The 19,308-nt window shown below is 37.1% G+C and overlaps 2 protein-coding genes across 4 annotated transcripts in view; one reads left to right on the top strand and one right to left on the bottom strand.

The window, feature by feature from the left end:
* The first annotated feature begins 1,997 nt into the window (after positions 1-1,997).
* On the top strand, positions 1,998-7,129 carry LOC112049915 (uncharacterized). The gene is made up of 4 exons (XM_024087978.2): positions 1,998-2,231; positions 3,439-3,529; positions 4,240-4,479; positions 4,876-7,129. The coding sequence occupies exons 1-4, from the start codon at positions 2,100-2,102 to the stop codon at positions 4,917-4,919; spliced, it is 507 nt and encodes a 168-aa protein (XP_023943746.1). The 5' UTR covers positions 1,998-2,099; the 3' UTR covers positions 4,920-7,129.
* A 662-nt stretch (positions 7,130-7,791) lies between these two features.
* LOC112049906 (serine/threonine-protein kinase 3) overlaps positions 7,792-19,308 on the bottom strand; it is a 31,914-nt gene continuing 20,397 nt past the window's right edge. For 2 of the 3 annotated variants that reach the window (XM_052888389.1, XM_052888344.1), the window contains exons 10-11: positions 15,066-15,199; positions 7,792-13,909 (exon numbers count right to left, since the gene is read on the bottom strand). In XM_052888389.1, coding sequence (XP_052744349.1) covers positions 13,737-13,909; positions 15,066-15,199 — 307 coding nt within the window. In that variant the 3' untranslated portion in view covers positions 7,792-13,736. The remainder of the gene's footprint in view (positions 13,910-15,065; positions 15,200-19,308) is intronic. The other variant, XM_052888377.1, reaches the window with a different exon arrangement.

The raw sequence follows: 19,308 nt of genomic DNA, 5'->3' as shown, positions 1-19,308 counted from the left end.
TTTAGCACGTAACTACTTTGGAAAAGGTCATACCATGTTCGTAGATAATTGGTATACAAGCTTAGATCTAGCTGAGAAGTTAGTTCAACACGATACTCATTTAGTAGGGACCCTACGAAAAAACAGGAAGAACTTACCAAAGGACGTCATGACTGGAAATCTGAAACCGGGTGAGTTTATGGCAAAAGAAAACAAAAACGGAGTCACGGTTATGAAGTGGATAAGAGTCACGGATAAGAGGGACGTGTGTTTGTTGTCAACCAAACATTCAATTGGTTTTACAAAAAAAAAGAACAAAAGAGGTGTTGAAACAATTAAACCGAAAATTGTGATTGATTATAATAAAGCCAAAGCAGCCGTTGACTTGTCTGACCAAATGAGTGCTTATTCGAGTCCATTGCGAAAGACGTTAAAGTGGTATAAGAAGCTCGGTATCGAATTATTATTCAATACTGCTGTAGTAAATGCAAGAGTACTATATGAAAGTACAACGAAGAAGAAGATATCTGTCGTCGATTTTAGGCGACTGTTGGCAAAGCAGTTGATTGAGGGTAGTCAAGAAAATACGGGATTGACCACACCACGACCCAGAAGACAAAAACACGAGCTTAAGAAAAAAGAAGGTGCAGCAGTATCAACAAGAAAATTTTGTCGTGATTGTTACAAATCAAATGTTGAGTTGCATGGAAGAAATGTGGCCAAGAACAAAACAAAGAAGGTTTCTTGGTTTTGCACCATTTGTCCCGGCAATCCCCATTTATGTCGTCAATGTTTTGACAAATGCCACTAAAATGTTTGATTATCCATTTAGAGTTGAATTAATCTTTAGTTTGAATGTTGTTCGTATGACGATTTGTAATTGTGGTTTGATAAAAAACGTTCCTAATATTTTTTGTTGTATTGTCTTTCTTTTTTTCTTAAATTTTGATAAAAACATGCCTAAAATTAATAATATTCTGTTGTCTTTTAATTTTTATGCATAAATGCAACTTATAACAGAAATAAAAATATATGATTCGAAATCCTATGTTTTTTCATTAACTTTTTTCTCTAAGTCCTAAAACAGGTATGCCATCAAAAAATCAAAAACCAAGTAGTTACAGGTGTTCACTGGGGCCGCGCCGGTCACATTGTATGGTTGAATACACAGCTTTTGCATTCTGCGGCGCGAACGGGCTTCGCAAAGGTAGGTCTGGCGTGCCGGTCATTTTGACCCCCCATGGCCCAAATGGCTAGATCAAGTGCCGGTCATTTTGACCCACCATGGCGATGAACGTGTTAACATTCTATGGCATATTCTTCGTCGCTTCCGTTCCGTTGTCTGTTGGGTTAGATATTTTAGATTTAAACGGAATTAAATTTAGTTTTCAGCTATAAATAAGGTGATTCAAGAAGGAGGTTTATGTATTAAAAGTACCTATAGTACAAGTCAATCAGAGATCTAAGATAATATATTATGCCGGAGGTACATCTGCTGCCGGGCAGTAAGTACGTTTCATCCCGGTAGGCAGCCATCAGGCAGGCGCGGGTGTGCCGTAAAGATATCCTGTAGGTAGTATATCCTAATAATAATATCAATATTCCTAAATATTATTTAAAAATAAATAAATAAATAATATTAATATATACACAGCACCCGTGTGAAGCCGGGGCGGATCGCTAACTATGAAATGATATTATACTGGTCGCTAGTACTTTTTTACAATCATAGTGAATACTAGTGACATCTACATTCATTTCACAGAACTTCTAATAAGAGTACATCTACAATGTATTTCGTCGTTATTTTCATAATCAAACTATTACCTACTAAAACTTATTATTTCTTTAATTATTCATATGCATGAATTCCTAAGAATATTCTTAAGAATTTATTAAATCAATAAATAAAATGCGTTTTTTAGACTTCTAAACGAAAATTACGACCAATGACTTTGACATTAGACTTGACTTTGACATTATCTGCCATCGTTAATGTTTGTATTTGTGATATTTTTTATCTATGCCACTTAAACTTGAAATTGTATTGCGAGCGCGTAAATACGATACGGAATTTTTATCGATTTTTTGCGAAAAATATTACAATATTTGTATGATCAATGAATGGGAGCCAGTGCTTAGAAAAAGAATCCAAGTGCGGTTTCGGCAGCGGCTCGATGTCCAAGCAATCCAAAACAATGCCTATGATAGAATTAAAAGTTTACATACGCGTAGTCGCGGCCGTGTTTGCGGTAAGTGTTATCCATAACATATTAATTCTTCTAATATTTTAATTAATAAATAAATTCATAATTAAAAATTTAAATCTAGATACAAACTAAAATTTGTAAAAATAAAAACTATATTAAACATGTTTTTTATGTCATGCAAATTGAAATGAAACTATGTACCTAGTTTCAAGGAAAAACTATTTGCATTAACATTCATTAAAGTTTATTAAGCAAAAAGAATTATTTTATTGAAAAATAGTTTGTAAATGTAGAAAAAAGTTACTTTAGATAGGCCAAATTATCGTTAACAGATTAGAAATAGAGCTAATATTTATTCTTTTAATTATCACCAGGATATTAGTAGAATACACAAGTAACATCTTAACAGGAATTTATTTTTAGATATCTGTAATCATTTATCACTACCGCAGACTATCCACCTGGTGTTTGGATGTTAGACTATAATATAGAATGTGTATTTTAGAATGAGCTATTTTATGTCATGCAATTGGCTGCAAGTGTGAGGATATAATTACAACAAATATTTGCCAACAGGTGACATATATCGCAAGTTGCAACCCAGTTGCTCTATCACTTTGTGATTTATATTAATATTATAAATTGTTACTAACTACATTGCAATAACAAAACAATATAAACTGCAAATAATGCTATGAATTATCGTTACACTTAGTGTCCGTAAACCTAATTTATAGGTGACATTTTGAGATTACAGGTAGTAGCGACAGTGATTGTACCATCACTTTGTGGTAGAGGAAACACCCCGAGCAGGTTACAGGACTTGTGACCTTGGGTGTATAAGGGATCCCTTTAGAATATATTAAAACTCACCTCCCCTGCCCAACTTGTTCTCCATGCCTACTGTAAACAATTTATGATCAATAATCTATAATTACTACACAAAACAGACTAGCAGCGTGACAGTGTTCACGCCGCCTAACAAAGAACTGAACTCAAGTCATCAAATACACTCTCATTTATACCATCACTGTTGCAACAACTTTGTACAAATATCTCCTTTTTACAATAATAAGAGTAATGAATGTATAAATTTTCGAGTATGTAAATATCCATACTTGAAAAACTCGAAAGAAATTGTAAATTTTTTGAATCCTGGAAAAAATCATTTGGCAACTATAACAATATCTGTATTGATATTGTCCATACATGTTATTTTCACAATAGTATTTTCATTGACAAATTGCAGGTATCATCAGCAACTGCATTTGCACTGTCAATGCTGAGACTCGTCAACTCTGATTTGTTTTACTTAGAACACCTAGATGGCAGCAATATAGGTAAGCTAATACATATAGGTAATACAAGTAAGTACACACATTCATAGCTCCAGCTAAACAGATCTAGAAAAATTTTATATTGAGATAGATTAGTCTAGAATAGCACAAAGACTACATTTATCCTGACGTTCCCATGATATCAGGAGAGCTTTTACAGTTAGTGTATTAATATATACATTAGGTGTTTTAATCAGAAAATAAACATTCTTTTTTATTAAATATGGCAAATAATATATCAGATTTTTTTTTCATAAAACAGCAAATTTAATTTACGTACATTGCAGGTATCAATAACTAATACATTGAAAACATCTCAATCATCCAATCTCTGATACCTCAATTATCAATTATATACATAGGTATGCGCTAAACTTCTAGTCCGCTCTGAACATGAGGCGTATGGTTGTGCAGCGCGGTATATGAAAACATATACTAGCGTCATAAACTCCGCAGTATGGCGTGTTGCAACGTTTGAGCGGTATAAATTTTGGCGCACGCTATTTGTGATACAAGGGTTAAGCCGTCCTGAGTCATTATCATTACTACCTGATAGTGATTTAATGAATATAACATTATCACTCTAAGCCTGTCAACATTGCATTGCCTCATTGGAGCAATGTGGTGAGTCTAAGCTCCATTTCCCTTCCCCTATAGGGCGGCCTGACCTAGGTAGATCAAATAGACTGATAATGATGATGAATAAATTTCAGGCATCCACTACTTCATATGCGGCCTCATGATCGTGACCAGCGGCATCGGCTTCCTCAACAGCTGCGTGGTGATGAACCGCAGCGCAGTGAAGAACACGGGCCGCAACATCACCACGTGGCTGCTGCTGGACTCGCTGTTCGAGACCTCGCGCGTGGTGTACGTCTTCATGAGCGAGGTGGTCATCAAGGGCAGCGGGCCCTTGCAGATGTACGAGCTGGTCATCAGCATCTTGCAGTACTGTGAGTATCTGTGCTGTAGCGCCTGCCCTAGCTAAACACCTTGTGCACGCCACTGGGTAACTGACCTTACTAGTAGTTCCAGAGCCGGTAGAAACAAAATAATTTTAATTGCACAGTTTATCTATACTAATATTATAAAGAGAAAAGATTTGTTTGCTTGTTTGATTGCTCTGAAAGAACTGCACCAATTTGTAAAATTCTGTAGCTACACTATTACCGAGTGCTATAGGCTACATTTTATCCACGGGAACGGGAACCACGCGGGTGAAATCGCGCGGCGTCTGCTCGTAATAAATAAAATACAGTTTATTCGAGTCTTACACAAATGACGTTCATATTTTGATGATTGCTAAAGCTTAGCTATATTTGATACTGACTCGTTCTATTTGTTTTCAGTGTTGGACAGTTTCCTGTATTGTCAGATGATACTCAGACACTAGTATTTAATCAAATGTTTTATTTATTCTGTATTATTTTGACTGTTATGATTGTACGGAGTCTTGTGTTAGGTATAGGTGAGATGTTTTATCATAGACACATTCCAAATGCTAGAATTGTCACAAATGTATTATGAAATTCTTGAAAGGAACCTTCATTTTAATGTATTATTTTGTTTTATTTTTAATGAAGTAAATCTATTTTTCATGGAATATTTAAATAACATAAGTAACCTACATATAAAAGACTATAAAATACTTTTATACTTAGGTAGGTAACATACATAAGTAAGCACCAAATATCTTGTCCACTCTGACATTCCAGCACGCCGAACTGCGCAGTTTTTGTGCACTTGTCTCGTGTTCAGAGCGGACTCGAAGTTTGGCGCATTCTTCTAATTTTAAAAAAAATTATGTCCTAACGTTTTAATTTTTGCGAATCAAATTGACAATTTATCGATTATGTTTGTTTGATTCCGTTTTTAAAAGAAAGTCAAATTTCAAGTAACAAGCTTTTTTTCAACAATCGTTCTCGATTTGAATACCTGTGACATGCCTAACAAATTGTAGTGCTAAGGTCACAAAAGCTTAGTTGTAAGAATGATCTCTAAAACTGAATCAAATATTAATTTAATTAAAAAAGTGAGAAATTATTTAGAGTATAACTCCACTAAGTAACTAAGTATTATTGTACATATATTAAGTAATAGTTTTTATTGGTAAAAAAATCAATCTTCACATTTATGATGTTAATATTTTTTTTAAATTTCCATATATTTTAACAATTCCATTGTGATCCTTTTATGGCAAAAAAATCGTTACCTATTATCTTTTTTAGTTATTAAATTATTTTACTTTATATTTTGTGTTTGCTAAATTTTAAGATTTTTTTTTGTGTTCAGACACTGCGATGGACAACCGTTTGCCTTGACAACGAATTTTTAAAATAATGTTATTGTTATGTTAGGTATTATAAAACTTTTATGATGAAAACTCCTACTCATAAGAATATCTTGAAAAATCGTTGAGGTCACTTTAAATGCTTGTGTGAGAGAGATGTGCAAATGTAATTGTCTCATGAGAAACTTTAACACAATTAAAGTATATTTTTATTGTAACAATTTATGTTTAAAACCCTAAAAAGTTCCTTAAGTTTGTAGGTAGGTATGAGAAACATATGTGCCTCACAAGTTTCTTGTACATAATTAAGTAAGTACGTAGAAAGACAAGTTCCGTTCTGCCACACATCAAGACTGTCTGATACTTAGTTGTAGTGTGTATTTAGGTTTTGCAGCAAGTCTATCCAGATATAACACAGTTTAGGTTTGCTAATCCACACGGCTCGCATATAGTGTTGCCGTCCTACATATAAATAAAATAAAATGGTATTGGGAAAACTCCCTAGTTTAGAAGAATTAAAAATACTTAATGAATCATTCAGTGTTATATATTTACTTTGCATAAATTATTTTTAAAGATAATTGTGTGACGTACGGTCTGACAAGTTTGTTGATGAACGAACCCATTTCTTTATTATAAACATAACGCCGAGACACACTAAAACTGCTTCTTTTGAATTTTTGTCTGATCAAACATTATTTTAAAAGGTCTAATAGACCAATTTTCATAGGATGTATAAGCTAGGAACAAAGTGTAAGCTATGTGTTACGAGTTCCTCGAGTACGGGTGGTATTAAAATCCATTATTTTATTATTATTATATAAGGGAGGTAATTGTACAAAGTTGTTACAACAGTGATGGTATAAATAAGAGGGTATAATTTGATGACTATAGTTTAGTTCTTTGTTAGGCAGCGTGAATGCCGTCACGCTGCTAGTCGCGTTAGTAATTTTGTGTTTTGTGTTGCAATTATTGATCATAAATTGTTTAGCGCGGGCATGGGGAACATGTCGGGCAGGGGTGGTGAGTGTCGATGTATTGTAACGGGATCCCTTAAACCTACACCCAAGGTCACAAGTCCTGGAACCTGCTCGAGGTGTTTCCTCTACCACAAAATGATGGTACAATCACTGTCGCTGCTACCTGTCACGTTATATTAGTAAGTTGAAAAAAGCAAGTAACTTTTTACTAGAGTGTGTTATGTCTGGATAGACTAGCTATATCAACAAATTGTATTGTATCCTGATTATTCCAATACTCAGACTTTAGGTTAAGTGATTGTTATTCAATAAATAAATATTATAAAAAATTAATCCTTTATTTATTCATAATACCCAGGTCTGTTTCTTGGCTATAAATCTAACACTTTCAAGACAGTGGTGTGCACAATATTTTAACTACATTTATACGTACTTCTCCAATTATAAGAAAATTCCTTCCCCTCAGGGTAGGTGAATTTTTGCATCTATGTCCACGACACCGCTTCAAGGCAATAATGAGTCTGTATTTTCTGGACAAGCGTACCCTAACTTAGACATAAGAATTCAATCAGACGTGATATGCGCCTATCACGTAGCCTACGTGTAACCCTATAATACATCTAAGACGCACCGACAATCGATTTAGCCTTCGGGTACGATGCCGTGTAGATACCGAATGGGGTGTGGATATTCATCCTCCTCTAACAAGTTAGCTCGCTTCCATCTTAGATTGCATCATCACATCGTCAGATGAGATGGTAGTCAAGGGCTAACTTGTAAAAAATAATAAAAAAAATACTACTAATGAGCACTAAATCCGTAAAACATATATTGGAGCAGTGTGGGTATAAGTTCAAAGCTCCAAATACCTCTCATAGAGAGGCGACTGCAGTGGACAAATATGCTAATGATGAGTCGATAGGTACACAGACACAGACTCTTTTAAAAATAGATAAACATTATACTTAAAGGTACAGGATAATAAAATAAAAACCTTTTTTCATAATTTATCATATTTAATCTGTGAGTTGTCTGTCCAAAAATATAATTGCGTACAGCTATCAAGTACAACATGTCATCAATCAGCTACAGAGTTACAAAGTGCACTTCTCGTCTCCACTACAACGAATTATAAAAGGCAAATGTCCCGCACACGAGGTAATTCAAAAAATATTCTTTCCTTGAAAATTTAAATCGTAAAAAGAAATGTGTTTGATTAAAGAAAAAAAAACATTTTATGAGTTATGTATTACAGGAATTTTATTACATTAATGTGTATAAATTTAGAAAAAATAATAAATTCTATATCAAAGTTTTATATTACAAAATGTTTGTTAATATAAAACAGTTGTTAATATAAAACAGTGGTTGGTTTGTTGGTAAAAGTTGAACATTACAGGTATTTTTCATTTCATAAATAGAATTGTTTACTAAATAAATATAATTTTCTCAATGTTCAACTATGTAACGATAACGAATGTACGTTTATCTAAAATTCATAACCACTGTGCAAATTCAAAACATAGCAAGTGACACAAGATATCTAGACATGCAATTTCAGGCTTAAAATCCTACTTGAAAATCTGTTTTCTGAAGATGTATATAAAATTATAATACCTACGTGAAAAAACGAATAGGTAGGTACTACTAACATAATATATTTTTCGTAAATCCTACGTTTTTGTCAGGTTTTATAATTGCCCAGCTAAAATACACAAGAAAAACCAAAAATCCATATTACCAGTGTGCGGGCACTAAATATCAACACATTACATGATCGGTTGGCAGCGAGTCATCAACAAACACACTCTCCTTACACATTATAACTACTACTCTAGTACAGGATTTAGATTAAACATAAATTGCGCTGAAAATAACAAAAAAGATATACAATTTAGATGAACGGTAAAAATAAATATATTTATGTTAACTTCATTCGATAAATTAAAAAAAAATATATTTTTTAATAGATTTAGAACATATATTTTAAAGTCGAACAAATAAGTTATCAACGTTTAACCAAATATAATCTGATCACTGTATGTTTGCAGTTCTCTTTATATTCTAAATCCTGAACGAAATGTTCCATCACGAAATTGAAAATCACAAGAACATACAATTATTATTATTATCATTCCAATGATCCCATTCCAATTACAATCTATTACAAAATGTAATAAAAAAATCAATGAAATTAGTATACAGCAAAAAGACGCTTTTAGCAATTTCATACAAATACATATTTACCCTGTTCAATTCATAGAAAAAATGTGTCTAATGCATTAGGCCAATCAAAAAATCTTTAACGATTCTTGCTAATTGCAATTTGTTTTGCGCAAATACATACATTTAATACAAAAAAATTGTTTATATGGATCAGTGGCGTAATTATAGGTACCAGCTAAAGCTGATATGGGAAAAACGACAGCTTAAATATTTTTAAGCGTTAGATTACCTTGTTACGTGAGCCCGTGGCATTTTACCAATCCTGCCACACTACAGTTACACCACTGACCAAAAAAGCAGCTTAAAATGTTAAGTCAAACGCGAATGGCACAAGCATCCAATCAACAGACTTCCTTTACCTAATACATAAATAAACAATCTAAATTTGTTAATTCTATTGCTCGAATGTAAGAAAATACTATTATTTTACACTTAATGGCACATCTAAAAATTTGTAACGTTTAATATTATCATTTATTTAACTCGAAGGAGGGTCTGTTAGCAAAATACACTCTGTACAGGCGGGCGACGGGGAACAACATGGCGATAGTGAGTGGGGGATATGGATATTTTTAAAAGGGTCTTGAATTGTTCACTATCGTTCTACTACAATGAAAAAAAAAATGTTTTTGGGACATGAATACTTAAAAATTTCATTTTTTAAATATTTTTTTTGATAATACGACCGACAAAACGCTGTCAGCCATGACGGTCTATATTTTAACTGTTTCATGACGTCACGTTAACAAGTAACAGTAACAGGTTCACGTAAACCTTAACCAAACGGAGTGTTTGACAAATTTTTTGGTTTATAATTAGTTTGACGTTTATTCCTTCAGTGACATAAAGTAACATTGTGACGTCACAAAATGGACGGCAGCGTTTTCGACGTTTGGAAAAATTGATAAAATATATATTTTGAATTGAGTTTCTCTGAAATCCTTCTACTAATTAATATCGATATATTTCGGACCCTTAATCCATGTACGAAATTAATATTTGTATAAATTAAATTTGATATAAGTCAACTACCCTTAAAGTGAGTAAATACATAGACGTTGTTTTTTTATGAGATAGGATAATTAATGTGTTAGCTCAATCCGCTCCAGCTATCGCCACAATGTCCCTGTTCTAAGAGAGGTTAGTTTACAATTTGGTCATATAAACTTTTGTCCTACCAAACGTTTTTACAGTCTAACCCTAACAAGTAAAATATAGCACTTCATAAACTGTTAACCTACATGCAGAAAAGAGAATATGCGTAAAACTTTACAAATACTTTGACTCACGATTCTCACAACCCACTACAAAAGTTTATATTCTTACACAGTTTAGCGAGTGTACAGTTCAGAAATTAACGTTTGATTCTTATTAAAATATATTTGTACAGTATAACAAAAATAAATTAATTATTAAAATTAATTTGAAACGGCTTTTAAATATCACTCAATGCTCTCTATTAATATCACAAGTTACCCTAGTCGATAACCAACATGCAACTTGCATGCCGCGACAATATTTTACCGATAGTGATAGAGTTACTGTTAAGTTTGTAAGTTGAGCATTTACCTAATTTGAATAAATATATACAAAAAAAACGTTGGACCAAAGTACAACAACCTTTTTGTAATATTAGTTAGCTGTGTTTGATTTAGAAGTCTTCCTAAAGGTTCTGATAGACTTGAGCATTCACTTGTAATGAGCATTCGTGCGAATGTTACACAGAAAAATACGAGACCATTTTAGATTTGCAAACAGCATAATATCTTTGTCGAGCATTGAATAGAGCGTTAGCTAGAATTCTCAAGATGTTCGTAGCAATATTTGCCTATATGCTTGGCTCGGCTCGTTGTTCTACAAATATAAAAACGGCAAATGCTCGCTGTTCCGTTACAAGTAATTGCTCAAGTCTACCAGCACCTTAAAACAAACACGGCGCAATTTACGTGATAATTCCCAAACTGTATAGTTGCTAAACTGAGACAAATGTCAATGTACAATTGAGTTATTATTACAATCTAATATAGATATTACTATAACACAGCGAGATGAAAAACGTCTGAGATCCAAACAGAAGGAACTTAAATTAAACTAAGGAAACGAAAAACCTCATTTAACAAATCAACTTAAATCAATCAAAATTATACGATATGTACCTTACAGTCAGAACTGCTAAAAGTCCTAATGTGGTTTTAAATACAAACATTTGCCCACAAAAAGGATTGATTTTTTGAGTTGAAAATTGCAATATATAGAAAAAATAGAAATTGTAATGTGACTTATTTTTCTACTTTTAAGAAAGAGCATTAATTAAAATATAGATAAGGTTTTGTTATTTTGTGAAATTGGGCAGTATATAAAAATAAAGTTGTAAGTTCGCCCGAGCTCAGATCTTCCTCTATTGGCTAGAAAACCGTTCTGGCTGTAACATATACATCACCAATCAAAATTAACTATAATTAAATACGATACTATCTACATTATATAATATTGTCATGTATTTATTACAATATGCTACAAATTATTGTACATACTTCTTCCAATTCATCAAAACCAAAAATAATATACTTTAGACTATCCGCTAGAAGGCTTCAAACATTATTTTATACTTCTCTGTATTCCTGTTATTTAATACAATACTTACAAATCATTATTATGTACTTTTGTTAACTGTATTTAGAAAATGAATCAAAACAAAAACATCATTTGACTTTTAATCAAAGTTATTAGGGTTTCAATATCACAGCTAGAGATAATTCACTGTTTTGTTTGTACATATACCAAAATAGACACTACACTATATAACTATGTGTGTTTGAAAAACGAATCAAGATAAACAAAAATTTTGAAACACACACAGTGAATTTAGTACAGTTACTTAAACACATTTTCTTTAACATTTCCATTAGTACCAAGTTTTTAACAAACATACAATATGATTTTTGTGCTGTATTTTTAGTTATTTTGGGTATTCGTAAAATATGTCATGATGTAAGTCAACGCCATCTAGCGGTACTGTACAGGCCGTTCAAACTACGCAGATATGTGTCAGCAACCTTACGTACAAATCAATGTTTACGCTAAATTATTATAACAACTTATATCTAAAACGGGACCTGATTACTTTGTGTCAATTAGTGATGTCAAAATTGACGCCATATATGGTAGACACATGTGTTACGATTCAAACACAAGAAAATCAGGGCCCGAAATGTTTAGACAGTTTTAACAAGTTCAACACATTTTGTGCTCAAATGCAATATTTGGCCCTGCGTTAATGCTTCCTTTGGCTAAAAATTTTGACAAATTCTCACTAAACAATGAAACGAAAAAGTTATCAATTAATATTTATCTCGGCCGCCTATTTTTGAATTACCAAAATAGTTTGTAAATTTTTCCATAGAACAATTAGTCGTTATTTTTGAAAATATATCAGAGGCTAAGGTTATGTTATAATTTACAAGATACTTTTTACTGTTTTTATTTTAGTACAATAATCGAATTTTATATTAGTGCCCTAAATAAGTTTCATTTTATAGGAACATACATTTGGCACCTCTAATATATGAGATCCTAGTTTTAATTCAGCTAAAAGAGTCTAATTGAAATAGTTACTCGTATGCTAGGCCGATTTATATTAAAAAGTCTCTTTAAGAATTTAATTGTCCACGTGGTGAAAAATATTATTTGAGAACATTATGGTGTCACAAAAATGCAAAGGTGAGTCAAACACTAAAATTAATACTTTCCCAGAAAATGAGTCCACAGCGTTGGCACTCGGTCACGTGGTTCAGGCGCACGTAGCGAACGCACGATACGGCTACACTCACATGTGGCGGCCAAAGAGTTTATTGTTACTCTGTGGTGGCGGCCAAAGAGTTTATTGTTACTCTTTGGTGGCGGCCAAAGAGTTTATTGTTACTCTGTGGTGGCGGGCGAAGAGTTTATTGTTACTTTGTGGTGGCGGGCGAAGAGTTTATTATAACTCTGTGGTGGCGGCCAAAGAGTTTATTGTTACTCTTTGGTGGCGGCCAAAGAGTTTATTGTTACTCTGTGGTGGCGGCCAAAGAGTTTATTGTTACTCTTTGGTGACGGCCAAAGAGTTAATTGTTACTCTGTGGTGGCGGCCAAAGAGTTTATTGTTACTCTGTGGTGGCGGCCAAAGAGTTTATTGTTACTCTGTGGTGGCGGCCAAAGAGTTTATTGTTACTCTGTGGTGGCGGCCAAAGAGTTTATTGTTACTCTGTGGTGGCGGCCAAAGAGTTTATTGTTACTCTGTGGTGGCGGCCAAAGAGTTTATTGTTACTCTTTGGTGGCGGCCAAAGAGTTTATTGTTACTCTGTGGTGGCAGGCGAAGAGTTTATTATAACTCTGTGGTGGCGGCCAAAGAGTAATTCTTAGTCTGTGGTGGCGATTAAGAATTGTGTTGACGATTTTGGTTTGAGGGAGATCGCATTAAGGATCTCCCTCATGAAGATCTCATTTCTAATATCGCTATCGCTAGCGCACATGGCGAGCCAGCGAAACGGCGATACTGATAGCGTGGCGGCTAGAAGTTCTGCCGCCATTTCCGCTTGAAGGAAAATGCATTAAGAACGAGCAGTCTCTTTTACTCTAGCGCCGCGCACGTACCGAGCGAGCTTGCCTGCGACACTCACAGCGTGACGGCGACACTCACAGCGTGACGGCGACACTCACAGCGTGCCGGGGACACTCACAGCGTGGCGGCTAGAAGTTCTGCTGCCGCTTCCGCTTGAGGGTGATGGCGTCGAGGATGGGCCGCCGCTTCCTCTCGTAGCGCTGGTGCAGGCGCTCGATCTCGGCCTCCATTTCGGCGTCCAGGCGCGCCATGCACGCCTCCAGCTCGCCCTCCGACAGGAACGACAGCTGCGGGACAACTCGCGTTACAATGTGCACTATCTCCTTGTTTTTTCGGAGGGGTTTTTATTAAAGACCAGAGAGGAATCTTATTTGTCTCAGAGTAGTAAAAAGTTATACAGTATATTAGAAACCCAGGCCGTTATTATTTCATAATTCAGCCCGATATCTTAAATATTAAATGGACGAATTTATTAACCAGATTCGTCCTAAAAACTTTTACTTTATTGTCCAAAGTCTCATCGGTACGTATATATTAGCCATAAGGTGTAGATCTCTTGACCCTTAATTATCAGCAACAGTCCTATTTTTGTAGGTAATATGTAAAAAAATAAAGGTCATAAAGGCATACACAAGGCACAAAAATATAACATTTTATCCAGCCTACAAATAAGGATTTACTTAAAAGAACCAAATCTTCATATCATAAAGAAAACGGACAGGGGTTTTTTAAAACTTTAAAAGGGATTTAGATTGATTATGTGAACCCATGCAATAGTTGAAACTAATTTGTGATAAATATGAATGAGAGAGTCAAATGCTAGCTTGCCAGCAAATGGCAAAGTAAATACTAATATAAGTAGCAGCCCCGCACGTTGTGACCACTTTGCCACACATCCAATACAATCAGAAGCATTATACTGAAGACGACGATGCGTACAATATTATTATTTATTGAAGCAAATATTTGAGCACTTACACAAACGAAACTTAATTATAGTATAATGATAAAGCATTAATCAGTTCACTGTTAAATAATGTTTTTAAGCGGAGTGAAGTTCGTCAATAGTTTAACTAATTTCAAGATAATTCACAATTATTAGTTAGCACATTTGTTAGGCACAATGCGGGTTTAAATTACATCACATATCATTTACCTTTCGTTGCGTAGTGTGTTATACTCACAAGAAGATATTTTCGATTTTGCTATCAGTCGATTTAGTCTTTCTCTCGTTTTGAGATATGTCGTGGGGCGCATGTTAGGTCGAAGTAAACAATAAGAAGATTATTACAGATGTTTTGAAAAAAGGGTTTTGAAGTCTTTACCACCTCCCTGTATAGTGTGCTTATTCAGTTACCATATAAGTTATAGAAAGCGGCAGTTAGTGGTTACGGGGCACACTGGGGCACACCGGGGCACACTGGGGCACGGGGCGCAACTTACGGGGCCGCAGCGCGAGCAGAGTGACGACGTGCAGTTGACTTACGAATTCGAAGTTGCCCTCCTCCAGCAGCGCGCGCTGCAGCGGCGCGCCCTCGCCGCCCGCCGCGCCCTCCGCGCTCCCCGCGCCGCCCGCCCTGGATGGAATTTAGATGAATACAAACTCAGGTTTTTCCTACATCTAGACCAGTGATTCCCAGAGTGGTGTATATCGACCCTTAGGGGTCTATGACAAACTCCAAGGGGTCTGTGTATGTCAGCGAAAAAAAAATTGGGGGTTTTCCATTTAATGAAAATGGTTTCCACGATAGTGGATCATAAAACTTACACTGATAACCTATTTTTACATCGTATAATCTTGTAATTTCGAAACATGTACATTATTTTATAAGTAACTATTTTTGGGGGTCAGAGCCACTCGCGTCCGTAGGTAGTACCAAAACAGGTTTTTAACCCTCATCACCCTACACGTGGCCCCTGGGTGGTGCTAATTGAGTGGCATTCTTTCCGGTGGTAGGCTTCGGCCGTGGCTTAGGTTACCACCCTGCGAGCAAAGTCGCGCCGCCAAATGACTGATCATGTCATCTGACGTGGTCAGTCGTGTTCCGTCGCGTTGCTTGTAGAAGCCGTTTCAGGGGAGGTGGGTCTGTACAGTTGCGATGCATTTAATGACAATAAACCCGACTTGCTGATTAATTGCACCGGAAGTCTTGACTTGGAGGTTAGCGGGATCCGAAGCACGGTTCTCCGCTGGCCGACCGCAGTTAGTAGGGGGCCCAATTATAGGTAAGCCACCTATGAAAGGCTGCCCCGCCAACTGGCGAAAAATCCTGGAATGGCTTTCATCGTGCCGGTTGGCGACCGGAGAGAGGGTCCGATGACAATTTCCAGGGGGGTTCGGGCGTCCCCGCAGTCTCCAGTCAAGCCTTCCCTCAGTGTAATTACTTCGTAGGTTGAGGAGTCTACGAACGCAAAGCCTCGTACAACTACCATCCTCCCCTCCCTATTTCACTCCTTAAAACATGAAAAAAAAGCATATGAAAAGTAACGTTGCTCAGCGGTTGCACCCCCTCTCACTTAAAGTGCACCTCACCAATATCAGAGGATTGCACTCAAATCTCGTTGCGGTCCACCACCACCTGGAGACTGAGAGGCCACATTTACTTTTCGTAACGGAGACGCAAATTTGGAGTCCATCAGATGAAGCATACCTACAGTACCCCGGCTATTCGCTTGAGTCCAATTTCAAACCTCACGCAGGGGTCTGTTTGTATACTCGTAACGACATCTGCTGCCGACGTCTCCGTAACTTGGAGGTACCCAATTATTCCATCTTGTGGTGTTTACTGGATACGGGCATGGAACAGATAATATATGCATGTGTCTATAGATCGCATAGCGGTGACCAGGAGACAACTCAGATGTTTCAGTACCTTAGTCAGACGGCTGACATTGTCCAACGTCGGTATCCGACTGCTCAAATGGCGTTTCTGGGGGATTTTAATGCCCACCATGAAGACTGGTTGTTCCCTTACCAGACTACTGACCACGCCGGGCGAGAAACATTGAAATTCGCCTTGACGCTGGGTCTTTCCCAGCTTGTACACGAAGCAACCCGGATACCGGACGTTGACGGTCACACGCCTAATTGTTTGGACCTTCTGCTGACCACCGACCCTGACCGGTATTCAGTGTCAGTTGCAGCCCCACTGGGCACTTCTGACCACTGTGTGGTTAAGTCGGTATTGAATTATCACCCTTTGGACCCAGGACCTGCTGGTATCAGACGGGTGTGGCGATATAAGTCAGCAGATTGGGACGAGATGCGGCATTTCTTCGCGTCTTATCCTTGGCGGCAGGTATGCTTCTCTTCTATTGATCCGTCGAGCTGTGAACAAGCTATATCGCAAGTGATATGTCAAGCAATGGAGTATTTCATTCCATTTATTGACATGTCGCTGGATGGCAAAGTTCCAAGGTGGTATAACGCTGCTTGCGCTGAAGCTGAGTATCTTAAAAATTCAGCGTTTGCAGCTTGGGCTGAAGCCCGAACACTCAAAGCTCCGGACATCACCTCAAAGAAGAGAGCTTTCAACCTAGCTGCCAAGTCCTACAAGAAGGCTCTTAAGAAGGCTCGTTTCAACCGTACAAACCACATTGGAGCCAAACTAGCTACTTATCCGCGTGGCAGCAAAGCTTTTTGGTCCCTTGCGAAATCTGTCGAAACGAACTTCTGCCGTTCATCATTACCACCTCTGCTTAAACCTGATGGATCGCTGGCTTTTTCCGCTAACGACAAGGCCAATCTTTTGGCCAGTCTGTTTGCGAAAAATTCACATCTAGATGCTGGAAGTGCCTCACCACCAACTCTAACACCTTGCGACTCTGAGATGTCAGAGATACATATCCGCCAATGTGAGGTTTTAAAAGTACTTCGTAGCTTGGATGTGAATAAGGCTAGTGGTCCTGACGGTATACCAGCAATAGTACTGAAAATCTGTGCCGCTGAGTTGTCTCCTGTACTAACACGCCTATACCGCCTCTCTCTCAAGTTTGCTCGCGTTCCGAAAGGTTGGAAGATTGCCAATGTACAACCTGTACCGAAAAAGGGAAGCCGTGCTGACCCGGCCAATTACAGGCCAATTGCAATCACGTCCATACTTTGTAAAAGTATGGAGCGTGTATTGAACAACAGGCTCCTGGCATACCTCGAAGAAAATGATATTTTGTCGGACCAACAGTATGGTTTTCGACGCAACCGGTCCACAGGAGATCTTTTAGTGTATGCCACTCACATCTGGGGCGAGGCTGTTGACAAGTGCGGTGAAGCGCTTGCCGTTTCACTGGACGTGTCAAAGGCTTTTGACCGGGTCTGGCATGAAAGCCTTTTAAGCAAACTTCCTTCCTACGGGATACCCTCTACCTCTAGCCTTTGTCATTGGATATCTGATTTCCTGAGTGAGCGATCATTTCGAGTTGTCGTGGATGGCATCTCATCTGATCAAATGGCAATTAATGCCGGTGTTCCTCAGGGATCAGTTCTCTCTGCTACACTTTTCCTGCTGCATATAAATGATCTGCTTAAACCCGGTATATTTGGGTATGCAGATGATAGCACTGTAACAGAGAGATATATGTCCAGTCCCCGTGCTAGTGGGGTTGAGGTCCATGAACAACGAGAGGCTTTGGTGCAACGCATTAATTTAACCTTAAATGAGGTGTCTGAATGGGGAGATGCCAATTTGGTTAAGTTTAATGCGGAAAAAACTCAGGCATGTTTGTTCACTGCCAAAAGGAGCCCCTTCCATCTGACTCCTACTTTCCGGAATATGTCTGTAGGAATATCTGATAGCTTAGAGCTTCTTGGCGTAACCATATCGTCCAAACTCAACTTCGGACAGTTCATTGAATCTAAGGCAAAAACTGCGGGCAAAAAACTTGGCATCCTTAATAAAGTGAAACGGTACTTCACACCAGAACAGCTTCTATTGTTACATCAAGCTCAAGTTCGATCGTGTATGGAGTACTGCTCCCACTTGTGGGATGGCTCCGCCAAATACCAGCTTGCTGCTTTAGATTCAGTGGATAAACGCGCTAGAAGACTCATTGGCAATGAGGCTTTAACTGACTGTAAGCTTCAAAGCTTAGAGCATCGCCGAAAGGTTGCCTGCCTATCGGTGTTCTACAAGATATATTTCGGGGAGTGCGCTCAGGAACTGTTCGATCTTGTGCCACCTTCGCCGTTTTACCACAGGACTGCTAGGCATCGCAGAGATCTGCACCGCTACGTTGTCGAAATCCCTCGGGCGCGTACCAAGCGGTTTAGTTCCTCATTCCTTATACGCACTGCAAAGATGTGGAATGCTCTCCCAGCTTCAGTTTTCCCCACCACCTACAACATGGGTATTTTCAAGTCAAGAGTGAATAGGCATCTTCTAGGCAAGCGCGTTCCACCATAGGCTGCATCATCGCTTACCATCAGGCATGATTGCAGCTAAGCGCTTGCTTATTCAAAATAAAAAAAAAAAAAAAAAAAAAACTATAAAGTAAAAAAGAATATTTTGGCAACACTTTTACATTTTGGTGCGGAGTTTAGAGCACTATAAATGTTCTTTATTAACCGACTTCCAAAAAGGAGGAGGTTCTATGTTCGGCTGTATGTATGTTTTTTTTGTAGATTATGCACGATTTTGAAAGTTCATCTCAATTGCTATTTTACACAGTGTTTTGACCTAGCAAATAGGTC

The sequence above is a fragment of the Bicyclus anynana genome, chromosome 1, assembly GCF_947172395.1.
Source record: "Bicyclus anynana chromosome 1, ilBicAnyn1.1, whole genome shotgun sequence".
NCBI classification, from domain to species: Eukaryota; Metazoa; Arthropoda; class Insecta; order Lepidoptera; family Nymphalidae; genus Bicyclus; species Bicyclus anynana.
The sequence above is the reverse complement of the archived record's forward strand: the minus strand, read 5'-3'. Positions and strand labels throughout refer to the sequence as shown.